The sequence below is a fragment of the Hemicordylus capensis genome, chromosome 3 (genome assembly GCF_027244095.1).
Source record: "Hemicordylus capensis ecotype Gifberg chromosome 3, rHemCap1.1.pri, whole genome shotgun sequence".
Classification (NCBI taxonomy): Eukaryota; Metazoa; Chordata; class Lepidosauria; order Squamata; family Cordylidae; genus Hemicordylus; species Hemicordylus capensis.
Genome location: NC_069659.1, coordinates 348,018,434 through 348,036,146, shown reverse-complemented (window position 1 = coordinate 348,036,146; position 17,713 = coordinate 348,018,434). Strand labels below are relative to the sequence as shown.

The window sequence follows — 17,713 nt, the reverse complement described above, 5'->3', positions numbered from 1 at the left end:
TATACACATTCTACAGTGCTACATGCAGAAGGAGGGGTTCCCCCTCCCCTCTCAAGCAAAGTTAGGAATGCAGTCCAGATCATCTTGAAAACTCAAGGGGAGAGATAATGTATTTCATGTAAGCTAAAGGCTGTATCGCCTCACTCCCTGCCTGATAGGCATGAGATGTGCATTGTGAAGGAATGTTCACAAGTATTCTAGCCTCCGAGAGTGAAAGGTCAGTCAAACAAATGTTGACAAAACAAGGCTGTTGCTGCAAGAATGGTAAAGTGCAGTACACCCTCTAACAGGGATTCCCAGATGTTGTGTTGACTACAACTCCCATAATCTCCAAGCAAAAGCCATTGCAGCTGGGCATTCTGGGAGTTATAGTCAACAATGTCTGGGAATCCCTGTTAAGAGGGAACACTGGTAGAGAGGGTCAGATGAAATGCTTACTACATGGCACAGAGTGGGAGTTCATGTGCACATACACGCTGGCCGAGACTATGAGCAGAAAGCAGCCTCCAAGAAAGCAAAGCATCTAGGACAAAGGGGCTCAGGAGTCAAGGGGGTTTATCGAGCAGGCAGTGAAAAAAGCAGGGACTAAAAGGAAGGCTGGACGGAGGTCCAAGGGAGTGGGAAATTAATGAAGGAAATGCCAAGGAGAAAAGTCTCATGTGGGTGCAAAAGCTGTGTCTTTGGAGGAGTCAAGGGGGACTATGGGCCAGGAAGATAGACACAGAAATAAATATATATATGCACACATGCCAACACAATGCACAATGCAACACTAGCACTATTGTGCACATAAGCCCGGGTGGTGCTGCGCAAGAGGACAGTTGCGCATTTTTTTAAAAAACAGTGCATGCACACTTGCACGATGAAACTTGCCCTGGACACAGTGCAAATTCCGTTGTGCCACTGCACTCTTTTGCAATACCGCCTGGGTTGACTTTTACATGCACAACACTGTGCTGCACATCGTACTGGCTTACTTTCAAATAACCAGCCAAGCTGCTGGGATCAGGCCTTCAGTACTACCTTCTCCCCGCTTCCCAGCAAATTCTTAATAAACTAAGAAACATACTGGTGCATCTCCAGCGATAGAAAATCCACTCCAAGTGAGGAGATTTTGCAACGCTTTCAAATTAATATATTGTGTGACACTTCAAGGAAGGAGCCAAGAACTGGCAGCTCCCACCACCAACTGGGAGTTGATCAGTTAAAATATGGAGAGCAAAACTAGGGAGGCCAGACAACAGCCCTCGCAAAGCGGAGGTGAGTCCCTGCTGTGCCTCACATCTCTCAATGTGAAGCAGTACAGAGAAAGGTGCCACACTCACTTTTTTGTGTCAATTTCGCTTTGGAACAATATCTAGCCGAGAACTTCGCGTTAATAATGATGCTGGAAAAGAGAGCCAGAAAGCTGCAAGCACAGCAGGTTCCTGGGAAAAGAACATCTCCGTTTGAAGGGCCCAATCGGTACCTTGGAAACCACAGATTAGCAAGATGCTGGGTGCTTGCCTTTCTGCTTCAAGAGACCAGCGTGCATCAATGTGGAGCCTCTGGCTCCTACCCGCGCACAGCGCCAAGCCGTTCTGGCTCATACATGGCACTGCACTCTCTGGCCGCCATTATCTACTGCTACCGAGAACTGCTACAGCCGCCATTTTGGGCTCTTCCCAGAGCAGCGACACTGACAAGACCTTCAGGGACAGAGCGAAGAAGGAGAAAGGCCCAACACACAACCCTGCTTTTCAAATAAGACTTGCATTTGGGCCACTCGTGGGTGCAGAATCCCGAACCCCAGAAATCTGTGAGGAGAAAGATATCAGACAGAAGAACATCCCCGCCGTGCTCCTGGGTCATTGGAGACACGGACCGCCACACCTTGCTGGTCGCCAGTCCTCTCCGGTTCTCCCTCAGGAAGCCATAGGCCTGAGCCACTGGCTGAGGGAACCTCTTCTAGCCCGATTTCACTCATTCGTCTTGCTTTGCCTGCTTTAAGGGTCAGGTTCCAGTCGACCTCCTGCTACTCTTTTTTCCACTGACCCGTGCCTCCCCCTGCTTGACCTCACCACCACCTCCGACTCATCAATCACAGACTTCCCCCTGCTCCGTGGGGAAGGAGGGAGGGGAGCCGCATAATTCCCTCATTCATGCCAACTACATTCCTGCCCCCCTCCCCAAGCGGCCTCCCGGGCTCGGGGGGGGGGGGGGAGCCACGGAAAGCCATAAGAGCAAGAGGTGCAGTTATCGTGCTAGAAACTTCCACCCACCCACCCACCCCCTACTCTGACCTGCCACCGAAACGGTGACCGACGCGAGAAGGTATGTAGGCTGCTAAAGCTCACCAAAATAAACCCACATTTTGATTCCACTTTAATTACAACCAAACAACAACAACAACAACAAGTAGTGGTAGAAACCAGAAGCCAAGGATCTGGCTCATTAATTCAAATCAGTGTGTGGAATTCACTCCCCACCCCACATTTTTTGGCTTTCCGGTTTGGCGCTCTGACCCATACAGCCCAAGCCTCCGAAACTCTCTCATCAGTCCATCTCCTCCATGAGAACAGCACACAGCTTTCTCTGTCTCTGGGCCCCACGTGTGGGTTTCCCCAGCCAAATCAACCTCGCCGAAACGGCACCATTCTGCTAACAGCTTCTCCATCAACAGTCCCCTGTGAACATTTCATGACACAACAGCAGCTCAGCCAATCACTTTGGGCAGGAGGGTGCAGAAAGCTCAGGGGGAGGGAGACAGGGTAAAAGAGGAGGGTAGGACTCAGCCATTTTATATTCTCAGGAGACAGATAGAATCCACCCACCCCTCTCATATCCTGGGGACATTTTTCTTCACAATGGGCCAATTCAAATGATGCAGCCCGGCAGCACAACTGAACAAGAAGGGACACACAGAATGTGCCCGTCAGGAAGTGCTCTGCAGTTAGGGCTGCCATATTCAAGCTTCCCAAATCCAGGTGGCCTAATTTGCATATTATGCAGCAGCTAATCCACATTTATTTATTTATCTATCTATCTATCAGATTTGTGTACTTTCCCCTCCTTCTCTGCCCTCCCATGTGATCAGATCCAGAGTAAAATCTGGGCAATCCAGGCAGCGCATTTGAAATCCGTGCAAATCTGGGTGGAATTTAGCAGCCGGGTAGGGAAGCCAAGATGTGGGGGCTACCCTAAATCCCGGGGGACATGGCAACCCTATCTGCAGTCACCCCTCCACCCTCCCAGCACATCCCACAATTGCGCGCGAGGGCTGTTCATCCAAATAGTCCCTAAATACGTGCTCCAAATACTAAGCATTGGAAGGCACCAGGACGTTCACAGAGGGCACCCCTCCGGGCACACTCTTGGAGCGCCCCTTCCTGTTTGTGTGTGCTGCCAGGCCATATGGTCTGAACCAGCCCTGTGCTAAACAGTTCAATGGCTTGGGCTTGGAAAGGTAGACAGAAGTGGCCAATAAAAGAAAGAATGTGAAGGAGAAGTTCTGAATGTGAAGGACTGGAGGACACAGAACAAGACAAAGGAACGTAGGAAGCTGCCTTATACCAAGTCAGACCCTTCGTCCATCTAGCTCAGTATTGTCTTCACAGACTGGCAGGGGCTTCTCCAAGGCTGCAGGCAGGAATCTCGCTCAGCCCTATCTTGGAGATGCTGCCAGGGAGGGAACGTGGAACCTTCTGCAACCAAAGCACGTTCCCCACCAGTGGTACACCTAGGTAATTTTTGAGTCGGGACCTAAAAGCCTTTGGAGCCTGCCCCCCCCACTACAAATTAAGCCTCCTCCCCCTACACACACACACACACACACACACACACACTGTGACACACACAGTATTTTTAACACATGAGTTCATAAACAGCAACTGAACTCACAAGAATGTGAGAATATAAAAGTGGTATGTGCAAATATGCATTAGCAGAAACATTTCAACATGCAACTTAACATATCCCCATGATCCCACATCTTTCTTTCCCCACTCCCTCCTCTGTCTCTAAAGCACCTGCCCCAGGTCACAACCACACTCGGCCACCTGGTGCAGTGGGGGCTGGCAGCACAGCGTGGTTACCACACCACTTACAGAACAGACAGGATTTGGGGGGCCCAGGGGACGCGGAGGCCCCGGACTATGGCCCTGAAGTCCAGGGGTAGGAGGGCCTCTAACACTCCACCACTGAGCTATGACCCTTCCCCAAGTACGAGATTAGAGGCATCCTACTTAAAGGGCTCCAGCCTCCCAATACTGAGCTGGTGGCAACACGGTTTTCTACAGAGATTCCCTTCCTCTGGAATTTCTTCTCAAGAGAAACTTGCGTGGCCTGTTCTTTTCAGAGCTTCAGAGAAAGAAAGAAAAAACCACTGAGAAGGCATTTGTGTTTGCTGGCTGCAATCTCTGTCGCCATTTTGAGCCAATTTAATCTTTGCAGATTTTTTTTTTTACTCACTGATTTATCTTTGCCATTATAACTGTTAACATTTGCATTTGTCCCTATTAATTTTCTTCCAAGTTTTGATTTAACAAGACAAAATAAAAACTACAAATCACAAATTGCTATAAGCCACCTTGGGGCCCTGTGAGAGAGAGAGAGAGAGAGAGAGCTGAAAGGAAGGTTATCCACATTATTGACTTATAAATCTAGATTAACAACCCAGTTCAGGAACCACCCAGATCCCAGGCCTTTATCTGTTTTCCCCCCACTGCCCAGACCTGAGCCAGTGATGCGTGACGACACACACTCTGCCCAGACCTGCTGCACTCGTTCCCATGTCAAGCAAAGTTTTCCTTATCACCTCTTTATGGAAAATACATGGCTCCTGATAAATTTGAAGTATTCCTTTCCTTGTGCATTGCAATATCTCGAGTGGGGGGTGGTCAACTTGAGGCCTTCCAGCTATCAGACTGCAACTCCTATAGCTCCCATTCGCAACCGCAGCTAGGGGCCAATGGGAGTTGTAGTCCCAACACAGCTGGAGAGACTCATAGATTGGCCAGGTGTGCCCTGGAGCAGGGCTGAGCAGCTCTGGCCCGCTAGCTGTTTGGGGGACTACAACTCCCAACATCTCTGACTTTTGGCCACTGTGGCTGAAGAGGATGGGGGTTCTAGTCTGAAAACAGGTGGAGGACCAAAGCTTTGCAGCCCTGCTTATGAGGGAAATGCTTCGGGCCTTGTGGGGGGCGCACTAAGATTACAAATGAAGTGGAGAAAGTAACTCCAGAACAGAACACTAGGATTCAGGGGCACTCAATGAAATGGACCAGCAGGAGATTTAAGATAGCTGCCTAATGCTGCCGCAGGGAAATGACATGATCAGCCAGCCACAGGTTGCCGGTTCGAATTCCCGCTGGTATATTTCCCAGACTATGGAAAGCCCCCATATTGGGCAGCAGTGATATAGGAAGATGCTGAAAGGCATCATCTCATACTGCGCAGGAGATGGCCATGCTAAATCCCTCCTGGATTCTACCAAAGAAAACCACAGGGCTCTGTGGACACCAGGAGTCGAGAACGACTCCACGGCACACTTTACCTTTAGATTTGATGGACTAAAAGAGGTTCTTCCTCATGAAATGCTTATGCAACTTGCTAGACACACTTGTTCTCTTAGACTTTTAGTCAATTCATTTTAAAACTGCTTGTTTTATTTTGTAAGATTGTTTTAATCATTCTATCCCATTTTATACTTGTATTTTAAATTATGTACACTGCCTAGGGATACACATATCAGGCAGTATATAAATATGGTGAATAAGCAATTAAATAAAGGAGAGGGCTTCCAAATGCTATCAAACATGATAAAAAGCAGCGACATAGCTACCACTGCACATGGGGGGGGGGGAATAACAAATATCTCTCAGCTGTGGGGGTCTAGGGGCTGCCACGGTGCCCCCTCTCCCAGGGCACCCCCTCCCTGCACCCAGCCAGTGAATGATATGCTCGCCAGTTGGAAACACAATGCATGACCCCTCTTCCACTCCCAGTGGCAAGTGCTTCGTTTTCCGGCTGGGTGTTCTCTCGCTCCCTCGCTTCAAGCAAGGGAGAAAAAGAACACCCAGCCAGTGAACAAAGCGCCAGCCAGCTGGGAAAGACTGAAGGCCCTTGCATCGTCATTGTCCCCCACCTACCCAGTGCTGGCCACACCCTCCACTGTCCTGCATCTTACATCAGTGCAAGGGGCATGGATAGTACAGTCAGGGGGCAGCCACTGGTGGCCTGTCCCTGGACCATCACCAAAGATGCTAAGCTGATGATAAGTAGAACCTCCACATCCAAAGACTATTTCTCAGCACCAGAGGGTGAGGGACGAGCAACTAGGAGGAAGGGCTACGGCCTAGATGCCCTGGCTGTGGGCTTCCCAGAAGCATCTGGTTGGCCACTGCAGGAAACAGGATGTTGGGCTAGGAAGGCCTTGATCTCTTATGTGGGAGATTTATCTGTACCGTCCACACACTAAGTACAGGAGCACATGCAAGCACATTCTTAAGTCTCCCCACATTCTGCTTCTTAAAGAGAGGGCAGCCCCCCTCCCTGCAAGCAAAGAAGTACCCTGGAAAAGGGCAAAGTGGGCCTTATTCTGGCAACAGTCACACAAGTGTACGCTAAGAGTAGAGTCAGGCCCTCCTTTCTTCACTGAATTCCTCTGTCTCCGATCCGAGTCACAAATCGCCATTTCTGGTGGCAAGGTGTTTGCAGCTGAAGAGAAACTGTGAGCACACCAAGCGAGTTCCCATGCTGTGGCTGGAAGTCAACACAGCCCATGCCGTGAACTGCTGAGGAAATTCATCCTACATCGATTGGGAACAGGGCTTAGGTGGACACCAAAGGAGATGATGATTTCCCTGAACTGATTTAGGCAGAGAGCTAATCAGTATGCATTCACTTTATTCTGGTCTCCAGGCTAGCAGCAATTCCCAAGCTTAGGTAAGAACGGTCTCCTTTCCAAGTCCATTTTGCAGGTTCTTTCCCTAGAAGCAGCCCAGGGAAGATGAATATGAACAGCTGGAGGGGCAGGGAAGGCAGAAGATGGTGCCAAGAGACTTTATCGGCAAGGCTTACCCCACAGACAGAGCGACTCTGAGAGTCAACAACTCTCTGGCAAGCGCATGGATGGAGGAACCCTTTGCCAAGACTTCCCTCCCGTCTTGCGCCCGGGGCAGTTACCCAAATCTCCACGCGGCTCTCAACTCACTTCCTCCCAATGTGCGGACGCTAAACCCATCTGGAACTGCTTAAACCTAAATATCCTTCTCTTCCCCGCCCACCCGCCCCCCAGCCCAAACCCAGATTCTTCTGAAGTTAAAACAAGCAAGAGAGTCAGGGTGGGGGGAGGCGAGTGCCAGGCCTGGCTGTCTCTCCCTCTTCCCCCCTCCACAACTCTTCATTTTTAGTTTAATTTCTGGGGAACTAGAATAAATCTGTCCCTGGCAAATGGTCAAATCCTACACATTTTTCTCATTAATAAAAGGTGGGGGGGGGAGAAGAGGGGGCCTCAGATTCCACGCCGCTAGTGCGTGCAGAAGAGAAAGACACCACCAACACCTCCGCTCCCTCCTGCCAAGGAATCCCTGAAGTGGGTTCTCGCGCTCTCTTCTCTGGCTACAGCTCTTGACAGGGCAGTTGTACACGCACAGAAAGACAAGAGGAGAGGGGCCCCGAGATGCAAGGAAGCCTCTCCTCCCCTCCCTCAAGCTAGCATGGATTTCACTACCAACACCAGCCCAAGCAAGTGCTGGATCAGCTGCTGCCTTCCATGCCACAAGGGAAGAGGAAACTTTCAAGACGAAACCTCCACATGACCAAATGGCCCCGTCAGCCATCTTGGAAGAGAAAGAGATATTTTGAATCCTCTCTCCGTGCAATTATTGCATCAACTGTAGTCCTCCTGAAAAGTGTCTCACACACACACAAGTTATCAATTACAAGCCAGGTCTCATCTCGGTGCCTATATTTCAAGTTCTGAGGCCGGAACTGGAGAACAGGTGTTTGGAAACATGTGGGCTCCTATTTTCACTGAAGGGGAACATACATACATCCAACCACACACACAGCAGGGCAATAATCATGGGCACCCAAGGACGTTCTCCAGGGTTTGGGGGTGGGCAAGTCAACAATCCAATATCCCCCTATCTGGGAGTATGACACACTGAGTTTAAAGTGAACTGCCCCCTCTTTGCTCCCCACCCCAGAAGCCCACAAGTGCAAGAAAGGGCTCCCAAACGTCCAGAAAACGTTCCTCAATGGCACTATCACAAAACGTGCAACCCAAGTTGCATTTCAGCAACCCTATGTCCGAATACCAGACTGGTGAAGGCAGAAACTCTGCCATCATTTTGTCTTGGTGGACATCCACTTTCAGCCATTCTTCCACCATCGTGTCCCCCAAAGAGAGATTTGGAATGCTGGTAAACAGCATTCTGCACCATCCATCGCCAACTGACTGCTCCTTCCTTCCAGTGCAGACCTTGAAGGAAGAGGCATATACAGAGCAGTTAACCAATGAGTGGCCAGATGCCCCAGATGCCAACATTGCCAAGGGACGTCCGTATGGAAGCAGCAACAGTACACTGCCCAAGGAGGGTGGCTCATGCCAAAAACACTCTTCAAAAGGGGTCTCCTTCAATCATGCCTAGCAGATTTAATTTATTTGGCCTGTTGTGTAATCTCAAAGCAAAACAAAGCAGAGATCCCTTTAATGTCTTTATACAACCTGCACATACGCAGCCACGCTCTCATCCATGCCCCCAGTAGAACCTAGCAAGAGGTCTGCAGAAGGTTCCATATGGGGCCAAGCTCCATGGTTACAATTCTGCCTAGCAGGCTCCGGATGCTGACATGGAAGGATAATCGTTTGTAGGGGCTGTAGGTTCATGCGCTAGCTCTCCCTTGTGCGAGCAAACATGAATTGTCCCCTTTGATAAGCAGGGAAAGCCTTGGTTTGCATTTGGATGGGTGACTACATGCGAGCACTGTAAGATGTCCCCCTTAGGGCAGGGGTAGACAAACTTGGCTCTCCAGCTGCTGTTGAACTACAACACCCATCATCCCCAACTGAAACTTACTGCAGCTGGGGATGATGGGTGCTGTAGTTCAGCAACAGCTGGAGAGCCAACGTTGCCTATCCCTGCCTTAAGGGGATGGGGCCAGAGCTCAGGAGAAGAGCATCCACATGCTTGCAGGCAGAAGGTCTCAGGTTCAATCCTGGGCAGCATCTCCAGGTAGGGCTGGGAGAGACTCCTGCCTGAAACGTTGGAGAGCTGCAGCCAGTCAGTGTAGACCATGGCTGATCAACTTCGGCCCTCCTGCAGATGGTGCCCACAACTCCCATAATCCCTGGCTGTTGGCCACTGTGGCTGGGGATTATGGGAATTGTAGTCCAAATGCAGCTAGGAGCCCTAAGTTGAGCAGGCCTCTAATAAAAGACCAATCACCCCCACATCTGCTGTTCTTCATTGCACCCTTAATGGAGAAACAGGTTGTTGTTGTTGTTGATAATAATAATAATAATACTTCAATTTCTATACTGCCCTTCCAAAAACAGCTTAGGGCAGTTTACACAGAGAACAAACAAACAAAGATGGAACCCTGTCCCCAAAGGGCTCACAATCACACCAAGGATGCTTCTCTTTAGAGGAAGCAAAAATGAAAGACTGTCACAGGACCACAGTCCAGTGGTAAGCAGCAGTGTTCCCTCTAAGGTGTGCGCACGTGCGCATGCTCACATGGTTTTTGATGTCCACTCAGTTAATTTTAGGTCCCACTCAGGTTGAATCAGGAAGGCCCCACTCTGAATGCACATGCACACACAGTGCCTTGATAGTGTCACTCAAAAAAACCCCTTCATTCCACACACAGATGAAAAAAATTAGAGAGAACACTGGTAAGAAGTACAGACAATACTGAGCAAGAAGGCCAAAGGTCTGACTCTGTCTAAGGCAGCTTCCTATAAAAACCTATGCCCTGGACCCATGCATTGCATTGGGCCAGTAATTGGAACCAATGTGATATCAGCTTTATTAACAGGGACGAGGTCGCTCAGTAGAAGGGCATCTGCTTTACACACAGAAGGCCTTCAGTCCAATCCCTGGCGGGCTGGGAAAGACTCCTGTCAGAAATTGTGGAGAGTTGCTACCATTCAGGGCAGAAAATACTGAGCCAGATGGACCAAGGGCCTGATTCTGATGGACCAAGGTCCTGATTCTGTAAAAGGCAGCTTCCTACATTCCTATCTGTTTAAAACAAACACCCACACCTTGATCAACCACATGTGATAAAACCCTGCAACACCCTCCAACATGGTTTGGGTGTCCTGGCTCATATAAGGCAGCAAGTTCTGACAACTCTCTCCAAATCCCAACCACCCCTCTGAGCCCTTAAAACACCGTCTTGTTCAAAGCCTCTCAGGTGGGAGGTCCAGCCTAGTGGCCTCTTCCACACAGCAAGGAGAGCCCCAATATGTTGCAAGCGAAGCTGCCCAGAGACGACTTGAACTGGTTCTGGAACATTCTGCTCCATGCTCCCCAACGGAGAGAACGCGCCTGACTGCGCATGCGTGAGGACACCTGCCTCCCCCTCCCAGCTCCTGCTTGGCACCAGAGCAGGAGATGCTTAATCTGGACAAACCAGTTTGAGTCAGCGCAACAGGGAGAGCTGCAATTTAAAAGAAGGGGGAAGGAAAACACACACACACCAACAACATGTGATGCTGTGATTCAGAATAGTTGGGACGTTTAATTGAAACCTGTACCCAACCGCCAGCAACGGCAGCAACCAAACGAGGCAGTGGATGGAAAAATGCAACGGATTGGTTTCCCAAATACTTTATGCACTGTGTCAGCCTTCACTGAAATTCAGAACCAAAAAACAAAACAGGGGAAGCTTGAGCAAGCATCATTAGGAGCAAGAGGTCGTCCATCACCAGATGCACAAGGGAAACACTCACAATGATGATTTAGCCCAAGAGTTTCCGTGCCCCAGGCGGCCTGACACTTGCATGTGTAACCTAAGGTGAAGCTTCGTTAGGCACCAAAAAGGAAGATGAGAGCAAGGAAAGCAGAGAGAACACCACCGCAGAAGCTCGTACAACGCAGCTTGCTAGTTTGCCCTCGTCGCCAATTAGCTGACTGCTTTTCTGGGCATAAAGGAAAAGCTTCCCTTTCCTCCATACGGATGAGCCGGCTTGCAAGGAACAGGAGATTTAATGAGCTCAGCCAGGCCTTCCCGCGCCCTGCGCCCAGATCCCCCTCAGCCTTATTCCACAGCAGCAACAAAACAGCAGGGCTAACATCCCTGTTGAGAGAGGAGACAGTTCACTGAACTGTAATTAAAAAGAAAGTAAAATCTCTGTTGAGGAAATACCTAACAGCTTATAAAAAAATGGGGGGAGAACTCTATCAAATGTGCACATATATATGTTGCACACTGATATACATTGTGTGTTTTATTATTATTACGGAAACGAATATGCTGGAGGATTCGGCCGGATTTTATGGTGCTCAAACGTGGCATTCAACCCAGCCTCCATCTTCCTCTGCCTACCTCACCTCCTCCAACTCAAGCAAAATTTGAGGAGAGGGAGAACAAATCCCTTCCCTGACCCACTTCACAAGCACACCCTTGTATTCTACACTCTGGAACAGTTTCCTCCACCACCTGGTTCTGCGTGGATCTGAACTCCCACGAACACGTTTCCACCTTAACCACACTAGCCACCAAGACTGTCATTAAAGGGTCTTAAGAGGCAACTTCTTTTCATTAGGTGACCCTCAGTACGCGTCCTGAAGCACATGAGTCGGAATGTAGATCAAAACACCTCTTCGGTTTTGTCCAAAATCTCCTCCCCCCCCACCCCCCGCAATGTTCCAGCAATGAGTTATTCATTAACTCACTCATGGGAGAACAGAACACTCTTTTCAAGGTAACACTGCCCCAAATCCTTTGCAGGCAGGTCCCTGAGGTCTGCCTCAGCAACCCAGCACAGCCCAAGGAATTTGGGGTTATGCTGGGAGAAGGGGCTTCTGGTCTCGTCTGACCCAGCACAGAGTCCATGCCTCTCTCCTCCTGCGTGTCCCACTCAGCTGCACACAAACGGGGGAAATTAATTGGCAAAAGCTATGGAGCCCCCAGCCACTGCCTTTGCTCCCAAGCTTATATTAATTCCTTCCCTTGTGCTCAGCCCTGGGGAATGGGGCGGACTCGCCTCGCCAACTGGAAATTGCATCAGAAGCACTAAGAACTATAGAAAATGTGATTTGAGTGCACTTTAAATTAGGACCGTATCAGGCTGTCTCGCTCAGATCCAAGGCTTGGCTTTCGGAGACGCAGGATCGGGGACTGGAGCCTTCGCCGAGCGAGCCACCAAGGCAGGGAGCAAAGGCTGACTTTTGGGGGGAAACGGAGAGTCCCTTCCCCTCCTGGGCTCTTTGGCTGCACTCAACAGCCGATTCCCACAGGGGCCTGGGCTCCCCCAGCCAAGCTTGCCTCTGCTCCGCGTACAAAACCCTTTGCCAGAGAAAGCCACTGCTGTTGCTTCTGGGCCAAGGCATTCCTTCTCCGGCAGGCTGCGGCGCTGCTGAACCGGAGAAGAAAAACACACTGTAACTTCAAAAAGACCCAGCACGCTTATACAGAATCTGGGGAAGAAACCATTTTCTCCCCAGCCGTACAAAGCCCTCTCTGACTGAGTTGTGGCTCAAAGTGGCTCCCCTGCCCTCCCCGTTCCCTTGCAAAGAAATTGGACTCCTTGCGCTACCTCCTAGGTCAAGCCAAAGGAGGAGGGAAAGAAAGAAAGAAAGAAAGAAAGAAAGAAAGAAAGAAAGAAAGAAAGAAAGAAAAGCAAAAAGCCTCTCTCGTAATTAAAAGAGAGCCAGACACAGCTAAAGACATGCGTGCATACCCCAGCCGACCGCACACTCCCAACTTCTCAGGGGTCAGGGCGAAAAGGGAGCAGAACTAGCTGCAAGTTACAGTTTTCTGGCAGCCCAACCTGACAGGGCAGAGCAAGGTGGAAGGTGCCCAGGTTACCAACAACCATGGTTTATACAGCGAGTGTGGTACAGATTTATTGCTGCTATGGAATTATCTTTCACACTAAAGTAACACACTCTAGATTTACAGGAACTGCTTGAATGCTGTAGCTTACATCAAAAAATGGCTTTTTAAAAAAGTATGCATCTTTACAAGAGAGAAAAACTGCAAGAGAGAATACAAGACCACATTCCTGTTGATCTAAGGTCAAGTGACCCTGATTCACAGAGTTAAGTCACAGCATAAGCAATGCACATTATCAATCAGTTTCCCTGCCTCTACTAGCTATCTGCATGGAGCCCAGCCAGAACAAAAGAAAAGGCTAGAAAGCCAGCCTCCAGGACTGTCATGTATACAGGCCCCAAACCAGGTCCCCACAGCAAGGACTGGGATACAGCTGAGATATGGCATCCTTAAATGGAGCCTCCAAGTTCTATGACCACCGACCCTCTCCCTCTCCGTTTTTTACTAACACAGAGACAGCTGTGTAAGTGTTACTACTCCTAAGGGAACCTTCCTATATTCTTCAACCTGCTCTTCACCCCCTGTTTATTTGGGTTAATGAGTTTGGCTAATGGGGCCCTAACACAGCAGATGCTCCACCATCTTCACTTTACCAAGCAAAACAAGACAAGGCGCAAGACTCCAGATCTTACAACTATAGCCCACAAGGAGCTAAAGAAAAGCTTAGGCATGGCACTGGAGAATTCAGCTTCAGTGGAATATGGGGATACCCCATATCCCCAAAACCTGACATCCAGGAGAAATGCAAATACCAAGACAATCACAAAACCAAAAAAGCTTGCAAACAATAGTTTTAAGGCTGCCATGTTCTCTATCTGAGCAAACAGAAATAATAACCACAAGTGAACCCACTGAGTAATAGTTCGGGCCCAATTCTCCAATGTCCAAATTACTTTTGATACACTTTAACATAATGGCAGGTCAAGAATCTCAATGATTTTAAAAACTCAACCTTCTCAAGAAACCTACAATACATATATAAGCAGAAAGCGCCCCTCTGTATGTACTTTGTCCCTCCAGAATATTTTGGCGGGGGGGGGGGAATATTCCCATCTACTCAACAAAAGGGGATTTCTACATCAATGTCTCATATCTCAAAAAACATAATGAGTCTTTTCTTGGAAACATTTGTTACAGGAGAACTTAGAAATGAAAAAGACTTCTCTCCCCATTTCACCACAAACAGAGAGCCTCTACCACCCCCATGGAAGAATGCACCTGGGAAGGAAAAGGTAAAAGAGAAAAAATTAAGTCACAAGCATGTTTGCAACAAATCCGAGGAAAACGATGCAGAAGCTGGCAAGTTCCAAGATGCTTCCTCTTCAACAAAGACATTTGATGCACTTCAGGAAATTCCCTGTAACAGACTTTTATCGTGCAGCCTCCGTACACTTGGGGGGGGGGGAATAAAAGATGGGCTGTCTTTCTTTCTTTTAGAACAGTTCAAGGGAATTGCCTGGAATATATCAATGTCTCTCCTGGTTAACTAAAAACATCTTAAAACTTGCCAGATTCTGCATGGCTTTCTTTGGGACATGTTGCAAACATAATTTTGAATTCCCCCCTCTCCTGTTTGCCATTGGATTTAAGATTTAAATCACAAAAGCAAAGATGGGCCAACCTAGGAGAGCATAATCTAAGGCCCAAAACCTGTTTTGAATCCCCTTGCAAGCTTTCTGCAAGTGGACAAGAGTGAAATTTAAACTCCTATCAACATACATGGCAAAAAACAAAACAAAACAAAAAACACCACCACATACATCCCAGGATGACACCATTGTTTTTTCACTGGTGTGTGCCAGTCAGTTGGGTTGCAAACCTGTCCTCCCAAATCATGACAAATCAATCCACTGGATTTCAACAATATTTAAAGAGCATAGCCTTTTCATCTGGCCTTCAAGATTAAGGAGAGGGGGGAAAGAAACTGAAGCTTAATTTAACTATACCAAGGAAAGAGGAACATTAACATTATATTAACATAACTGCTAGAGCTAAATCGGCTTAGTAAATGTCCTTCGGACTTGGAAGAGGACTAGGATGGAGCTTGGACGCAGAGTCACAACATGCAGGGAAACTTTGGGTGGTTCCAATAGTTTCTGCAGAATGTGAACTTTCATGGGGCGAGAGCGGGGGAGGTTAACCTTCAATGTGCTACAAAGAGCAACAGTTAGAGAGAGTCAGACCAGGGGCTTTCTCCAATGGCACACATTTCTGAGGCTGTTTTGCAGCTTGCAAGATCAACAACATTACATGCAACCCCAAGCTGTTTTTCTAAATCAAGCACATAAGCCATTTGATTCTACCACTGCCTCCCTGATTTAATACAGGCAGAGTTGCAGGGCCCCTGCGCCTCTCACCTCGTCTGGCAAAGAATTCTAGTTAACAATTGAACTCAAGGTGTTTATGCTAAGAAAACCTAAACTTAACCATATTTTATATCATGCTCTGCTAAAGACTGGTGGATCCCAGGGACCGCTGGAGACCTCTTCTCACCTGCTGCTCACCTCTCCAAAACCAAACGCTCAGAACAACCACGCAAGAAGGCAGAGGAAACCATTCTATGGGATAGATGAGCAGACAGATGCCAGTGAAGTTGCTCGGCGCCTCCTTCACCCGCACCGCACCGCCCGTTACTGACTGTGCAAAGCAGAACAGAAGCTCACCGCTAGCGGACCTTCATCATGGCCAGGGGCAGGAAGAGAAATCTAGGCTGAGGGGAGGCTGGAAGACCCTAGGTAAGCCCGCACAAATAGGAGGCGGATGATCTGGCCTGAGAGGCAAGCATGGCACACGGGACAGGCGCATGTCCATGGAGATCCACAAATCGGCTAGTGTTTCCTGGGCCCCCAAGGCTATAGGGGACCCCGTATATGGGTCCAAGAGCCTGGAGAGAGGGACGAGGGAAGAGAGGCTTCGATCTGTGGTGCTGCTGGGAGCCCATCCCAGAAAGGCAGGGACAATGGTTTCTCTCCAGGCGCCCGTCCGAGACAATAGGCAGGCATTCTTGGGCGTGCAGATGGACCCGGGACAGCGACCACCTTGGGCGGGGGCGGGTATATTTCTGTCCAAGACAGGAGATGCTGGTAGAAAGAGAGAAGTAACCGAGCAGAATGTCTCCGGGAAAGGGGGTGAGGCTCTAGGCGCCCCCCACCACCCAGGGGTTCCCATCCGGCCCCAAGTAATTAGGATTAACGTATTGGCTTTAACGGTCCGATTTCACGCAGGTTTTATCGGAAGGAAGCTCCACCGAGTTCCACTGGACTTGCTCCCCAAGTAAATGTACCCAGTAACGCATCGCTACGTGGGTGGGAAGCGGAGACTCTGTCGATATGCGCCCTCGCGGCGGGGCATCCCGGGGTCCCCGTGGAACACCCTGCTCCCTCCCCACCAACCCCCGCGGATCCTCGAGCCCTCCTCGGCCCGGCTTCCCGGTGGCAAATCTCACCTTCCAAAGCGCGGCAGCCGCCTGGCAGGAGCGAGAAAAGCAGCAGCAGCACCACCGGGAGGAGCAGCAGGGGCGCCCCCGGGCGGGCTGCGGCCATCGCGGGGGCCGGACCCGGCGGGGCGGCTACAGAGTCCGGAGCCGGCTCGGATGTCCGGGTCGCAGCGGCTGCTGATAGTGGCGGTAAGGAGAGCAGGATCCTCTTCCACTCCGGATTACGTCGCGTTTAAACTCCTGCGATTAAACTCCTCCAGGGTCCGAGAGATCGACCCGGCAGTCCCGGCCGGTGGGGAGCTCGTCTGTCCAGCCAAGCCGGGTCCTAGTCCGGGAGAGCGGGCGGCGAGATAAGCCCCGTCCCCTCCACAGCACGTCGGGGACGCCGAAGCCCTCCGAGTGGAGATGGACTTGGACTGGGGGCGGACGCGCCCCTCTCCTGCCGAACCGGGTCCAGTGCCAGCCCTCCCTGGGGGCGACTGTCGCGGGCCTCTCTGCACCGCGTCTCTCTAGATCGCCGCCAGTCCCAGCGCCTCCCGGGACGCGTCCGGATCGGATCCGAGCCGATACCGACCAGGGCTTCTGAAGACGGCCGGTCCGGTCAGCCCGGAGAGTTGCAAATGTTGCTTCTGGGCTGCTAACTAACCCGCGGCTGGTCTTCTGGTCCTTTCGGGGCAGCCCTGATGCAGGTTCCTCCAGGCCTTTGTGGACGGTCCGCTTCGGTTCCGCGCACAGCCCGGCTCAAAGATCCCGGGAGCTCCGGCTACGAGGTTCGGATCGGAGCCAGCCGACAGCCACGAAGCGTGGCTCGGTCCCGGCTGTGGTTCCCCGGCTGCCTCTCCTCCTGCACCAGCCGATGAGACCCGGGAGGCTCCGTGCGCGGCGCTGCCTGCGACCCCCGGGCGCAGCTTGCACCAGCCTCACTCCAAAATCCTCGCCCGGGCGCTCACGCTCTCGCTCTGGGGGCTCCCGCTCAGCCGCCGCGGCTCAGACCCAGGGGGCGTGGCCCTGCTGCCAATCACCGCCCCCGACGCGCCCCTAGCAACCAGGCGCCACTCGGCTGCGGCGAGAGGCTGAAGGCGCGCCCCTAGCAACGCCAAGCCTTTCGCTGATTGGGTGACGAGCACAACTGGGTTTGCCCCTCCGAAAGCGTAGAGGAAGGGCTCCGGAGAAAGATGAATTAGATGGGGCGGGGACTCTCTGCCAATCAATGGGAGTAGTTCCTCC

General features: G+C 50.6%; 1 protein-coding gene across 3 annotated transcripts in view; it reads right to left on the bottom strand.

Moving 5' to 3' along the window:
- EPHB3 (EPH receptor B3) overlaps window positions 1-17,453 on the bottom strand; it is a 110,364-nt gene extending 92,911 nt beyond the window's left edge. For 2 of the 3 annotated variants that reach the window (XM_053311041.1, XM_053311043.1), the window contains exon 1: window positions 16,496-17,453. In XM_053311041.1, the coding sequence (XP_053167016.1) occupies window positions 16,496-16,592 (97 nt within the window). In that variant the 5' untranslated portion in view covers window positions 16,593-17,453. Of the gene's footprint in view, window positions 1-1,872; window positions 1,972-16,495 lie in introns of those variants that run through there. The other variant, XM_053311042.1, reaches the window with a different exon arrangement.
- Between the last annotated feature and the right edge of the window lie 260 nt (window positions 17,454-17,713).